Source organism: Gossypium hirsutum, chromosome A03, assembly GCF_007990345.1.
Source record: "Gossypium hirsutum isolate 1008001.06 chromosome A03, Gossypium_hirsutum_v2.1, whole genome shotgun sequence".
Taxonomy (NCBI): Eukaryota; Viridiplantae; Streptophyta; class Magnoliopsida; order Malvales; family Malvaceae; genus Gossypium; species Gossypium hirsutum.
Window position 1 is genome coordinate 44,716,719 of NC_053426.1, and position 4,417 is coordinate 44,721,135.

At 37.3% G+C, this 4,417-nt stretch overlaps 1 protein-coding gene across 1 annotated transcript; it reads right to left on the reverse strand.

Moving 5' to 3' along the window:
* Positions 1-2,723: 2,723 nt before the first annotated feature.
* LOC107887037 (probable aquaporin TIP3-2) lies at positions 2,724-4,114 on the reverse strand. Its single transcript, XM_016811168.2, has 3 exons — positions 3,741-4,114; positions 3,418-3,665; positions 2,724-3,318 (listed from the first exon to the last, which is right to left on the reverse strand). The coding sequence occupies exons 1-3, from the start codon at positions 3,871-3,873 to the stop codon at positions 2,929-2,931; spliced, it is 771 nt and encodes a 256-aa protein (XP_016666657.1). The 5' UTR covers positions 3,874-4,114; the 3' UTR covers positions 2,724-2,928.
* Between the last annotated feature and the right edge of the window lie 303 nt (positions 4,115-4,417).

A 4,417-nucleotide genomic window follows, 5' to 3' on the forward strand; every position in this document is an offset into this window, starting at 1 on the left:
TCCTTTTTGGGTCTGCCAGACTTGTGATGTGACAGCATTGTTTTCTTACGCGTAGATTTGAGTAGAGTTCGTGAAGCCAACCCACCTTCTTAAATCACATCAATATCATTGCGAGACTTGAAGAGTATGAAACATGTGTATAATTAGTTTGGCTCTTAGTGGCATGTACTTAGAGAATCATTCATGTTGTGTATATACTAGTTTCATTTTACTATTGAGTCTTTGAAATCAGATGTTGTTATTGATTGAGTTAGAGGACCACTGATGTTGGTTTTTATGCCATGATTGAATGATGTTTTAATGTAGATGCATGCGTGTCTAAATTTCTATTATATGGATTTGATTTGAGATGATGATTGAATATATGAATGAGTTTTAAAGTTCGTAAGAGTTGTCATGATGCAATATTAATGAGTTCATAAGTCTAAACTATGTTTTATAAATGATTCTTGGTAGTGATGTGTCATGTGTCTATGTTTTCGAAGGTATTTTGAGATGATTTTAAGGTGTTTCTAATGTGAATTTCGATCCCCTGCCTCAAAGTTTTTGTAAGGTACTTGAACATTAAAGTCAGTAGTTAATTTTTAGCTTTAAGTGTTTCATGTCTTAAATTTAGGTTGGATGTATCGGTACATCCAAGTCAGCAGCAAGCTATAATTTTAGGGAGACGTATAGTTACATCTACAAAAGGTACCATTACTACTTCTCTTGCATAACAAAAAATGTTGTTTTTGTTGTTTTCAACTCCCAAAAGCTCCTTTTGTGTCTTGAATACCTTTGACCACTTATGCAATGAATTTAAATGATTTTAAAATGTTTCTCTGGTTGAGGGTCAGGCAAAGGTGTATCTTTGGTTGAGGGTTAGGCAAAGTATGTGTAACAATTACAAATAATAGCACCTGTTCCCATGGAACCTGATTCCTATAACTGAACCTTCACAATTCAATTTGAACAAGCTAACTTCAGGTGGGTGCCATTTGACATGCACAAATTGATGATAAGCAGTCTTCATGGGTTTATAAGAAAGAGAGAGGACTTCAAAAGTGTTTGCAAGAGTTTTTGAGACAATGGATGGAAGTTGCATGGGATTACCGAAACTCATGGCATTAAGAGCAAGCCAGTACTCCGCAAGAAGTACAGAAAGACATGTTTCCAATGGAGTCGTGGTTTTGATATGAAGAATTTGGAGGCCATGTAAAATTCAATCCATTCCTTGAGCGAAACTCCAAAAGAAAGAAGCATGGTAACAGGAATTATAAGACGGTTCCAAAGAGAAGTGATAGTTTGTACTCCTAAAAAAGACGAGGGAAAGTTTTGCTTGTTGAGCCACAAAAAGGGACAACGTACCAGAAAGCAAACCTCGTGTTGAAGAAAGCTCTAATAGGAGTGATTTGATGAAGAAGAAAGCCATTTTGGGAACTAAGTTAAGCTTCCAAGTCTAGCTTCAATTGTGAACGCCGGAAGAAGAATTTGGAACCAATAAAGATAGCAGAATCAAGTCAGAAAAAACCTGTAGGAGTAAGGTTCCAGCGAAGATAATATTTACCATCTTGATGTATAAAGAACGACACAGCCTTTAAGAAGCTTGCCATGTCGGCCGGAGTACACATTGAGAAGCAGAAAGATCACTCACGAAGATCCTTGAATGTAAGGGAGTCCTCTTTGAGGTTCAGGGGCCCCGAGATTAGGTGCCGAGTTCTATGGAAAAATGTTGGACGCTGTTGAAACTTTGCTGGATATTTAATTTTGAGAATAGAATTTGAGCTCACTAGGAGTTCTGATTACGAGGAAGCTTCCAACGAATTTTAATTGAGTTGGGCTTTGATTTTAAGCCCAGGCTCGAAAGTTCATATCAACTTCAAAAATTCGTATGAAATTTGAAAGTACAAAATATGATTAAAAAGTAAATTAAAAACTTTTTATTTATTTACATTGTTCGCTGTATCAATATAAGATACACGTAAAACATCACAGGTTATTGTTTTATTTTTCTATCAACAATGTTAATTTTTAACTATATATATAATTAAAACTTTTAATTGAAAATATTAATTTATCTTTCAATCTAGTTTACGTAGAAAAAATAACATACAATGCAATTCTTAATACAAATATTACTTTGATCCAATCAAATTGTTTAAAAGAGGCCAAATATAAATAATATTTAATATTTTATTTTATATAAAAATCATAAATAATATTGTATATCTAAAACCCAAATATTAACCTCTACATATAATAATTATAAATAATATTATACTACACATAATAAATGTTAAAATCCAATTTTCACCTTTTTTTTTTCTCCTCTTGAAACCATTAGTAAATTTTTTTAGCAGTACCTATGTTCTCAGCAACTAAAGCTGGGAAAAAGGCCATAAGAACTTTATATTGTAGTGAGAGAGAGGTGAGCCAAGCCGGGTTCAAAGAAATCTTAAAATCTTCCTTAATTAATTCCATTAAGCCGTTATCTCGAAGGGCGCCAATACCAAATAACATCAATATTAAAATGGATGCCAAATAACCCGGCGACCGCTATTCAAAATCCTTTTTTTTTTTATTTAATGACAGTCCCAATTCATTCTCTGAAGCTTAGAGTTGCAAGAGAGCTTCGACTTTGTATGTAATAAAAAAGAAAGGGGTAACCTCCTACGTGGTGGACTTCAAACTGCTAAACATAATATATCTATTGATATGCTAATGGAGCATTCCTGGGAGAAAAATTAACAAAAGAAAAGGAACATGTTCTACTTACTGCACCTTTTTTATTATTTTCATGACATCCCTTACAAACATAGAAGAAAACATACAATAAGTAGCAAAAAAAGACTTAAGAAAGCAACGACAAGCATGATGGATCCCTGAAGGACCAAATTATGTAGCTAGGTACAGGTACAGGTACAAACACAAAACACAAGAAACATTTGACTAGTAATCTTCTGGAGCCAAGGGCTGGTGCGTTGGGTGTGCTGGCTCCGCCGCTGGGATCACCATGTACTCGTACATCAGAGCCGCTAAACCTCCACCTATCAGTGGACCTACCCAGTAGATCCAGTGGTGGTTCCACCTCCATCCTACCAAGGCTGGACCAAATGCCCTTGCTGGATTCATGGCGGCTCCATCAAATGGTCCGCCTACTAAGATGTTGGCGCTCACTATTAAGCCTATAGCCAGCGGTGCTATTGTCCCCACGCTTCCTCTTTTGGGATCGATCCCTGTTGCATAAACTGTGTACACCAATCCGTATGTCAGCACTATCTCCAATATCAGACCACGCAACTCCCCTACTCCTGACGCCAGGGCGAACCCCCCCGGTCGCTGAAACCAAAACCAATTAAGCCAAACAAACTCATTACTCAAGGACACACGGTCACTCACAGATATACATATATACATGCATGATCTATTTATATATACCATTCCAGCGGTGAGGCGGAGCAAGAGACAAGCCACAATGGAACCTAAGAGCTGGGCAATCCAGTAGTACAGCGCCCGAACGAGAGAGATTCTTCCACCGAGCAAGGCACCGAAAGTGACTGCTGGATTCACATGGCCACCAGATACGTTTACACTAGATGCCACAGCTGCAAACAGAGACAACCCATGCGCAAGTGCTATCATCACCAGTCTTGCAGGCGTCGCACTCGTATCCTTGTACATCTTGTCTGCAACAAATTAATTCCCGGTAAGTAAACATGGATTAAAAGCTATTATGTATTGATTAGAACAAATAGTGGTACCAAGAGCAAGAATTGAGCCTTCGCCGGCAAAGACGAAAATGATAGTGGAGAGGAATTCAGCCAAGGTGGCTCTCATGGAGTCGGGATGAGTGGCCTCATCAGCCCTCCCAAATTGGTATCTACGAGGCGGCATGTTTGGCCTCCTTTATATTTAGAGTTTAAAAGAAACAAGCTGCAGCTATGATTAATTTATTGTTGAAAACACTAGTGTTATTGTAGCACGGCTTCAGCTCGTTACTTTGCAAGTAGTGCAGGAGATGAAGAGAGAAACAAAGGATGCAACAGAGAAACAGTGTTGGGGTTGGGGTTGGGGTTGGAATTGAGAGCTTGTGCATGGATGAGAAGTGGAAGTGCATTTGCTTAAATTAGGCAAAGAGAAATTGGAATTATGTGGGACACTTGGGAGATGTTAACCCATGAACCTTGACACGTACATATCTATGTGTTGCCTTCCTGTTACTATTCTTTTTATTTCCTATTACTTCAAATCCTTTCTTCCCTTATCCCTTCTCCCTTCTCCTAAGATAACGTTTCAAATTGGATTTTTTTATTATTTCAATTTTAAATAAAATTGAATTAAAAATAGAATCGAATTGTATAATTCTTTTTGGTATATATGGACAAAAAAAGAACCCCTAGTTATAATTAGATTTTGAACGATGGCTGTTGTTTGGACC

What these genes read in the sequence shown, in the direction of transcription:
- LOC107887037 (XM_016811168.2), bottom strand. Translation starts at nt 3,873, where the DNA reads ATGCCGCCTCGTAGATACCAATTTGGGAGGGCTGATGAGGCCACTCAT. An exon ending in AGGCTCAATTCTTGCTCTTG is followed by an intron (nt 3,666 to 3,740) that starts GTACCACTATTT and finishes AATTTGTTGCAG; the next exon opens with ACAAGATGTACAAGGATACG. An exon ending in TCCGCCTCACCGCTGGAATG is followed by an intron (nt 3,319 to 3,417) that starts GTATATATAAAT and finishes TTTTGGTTTCAG; the next exon opens with CGACCGGGGGGGTTCGCCCT.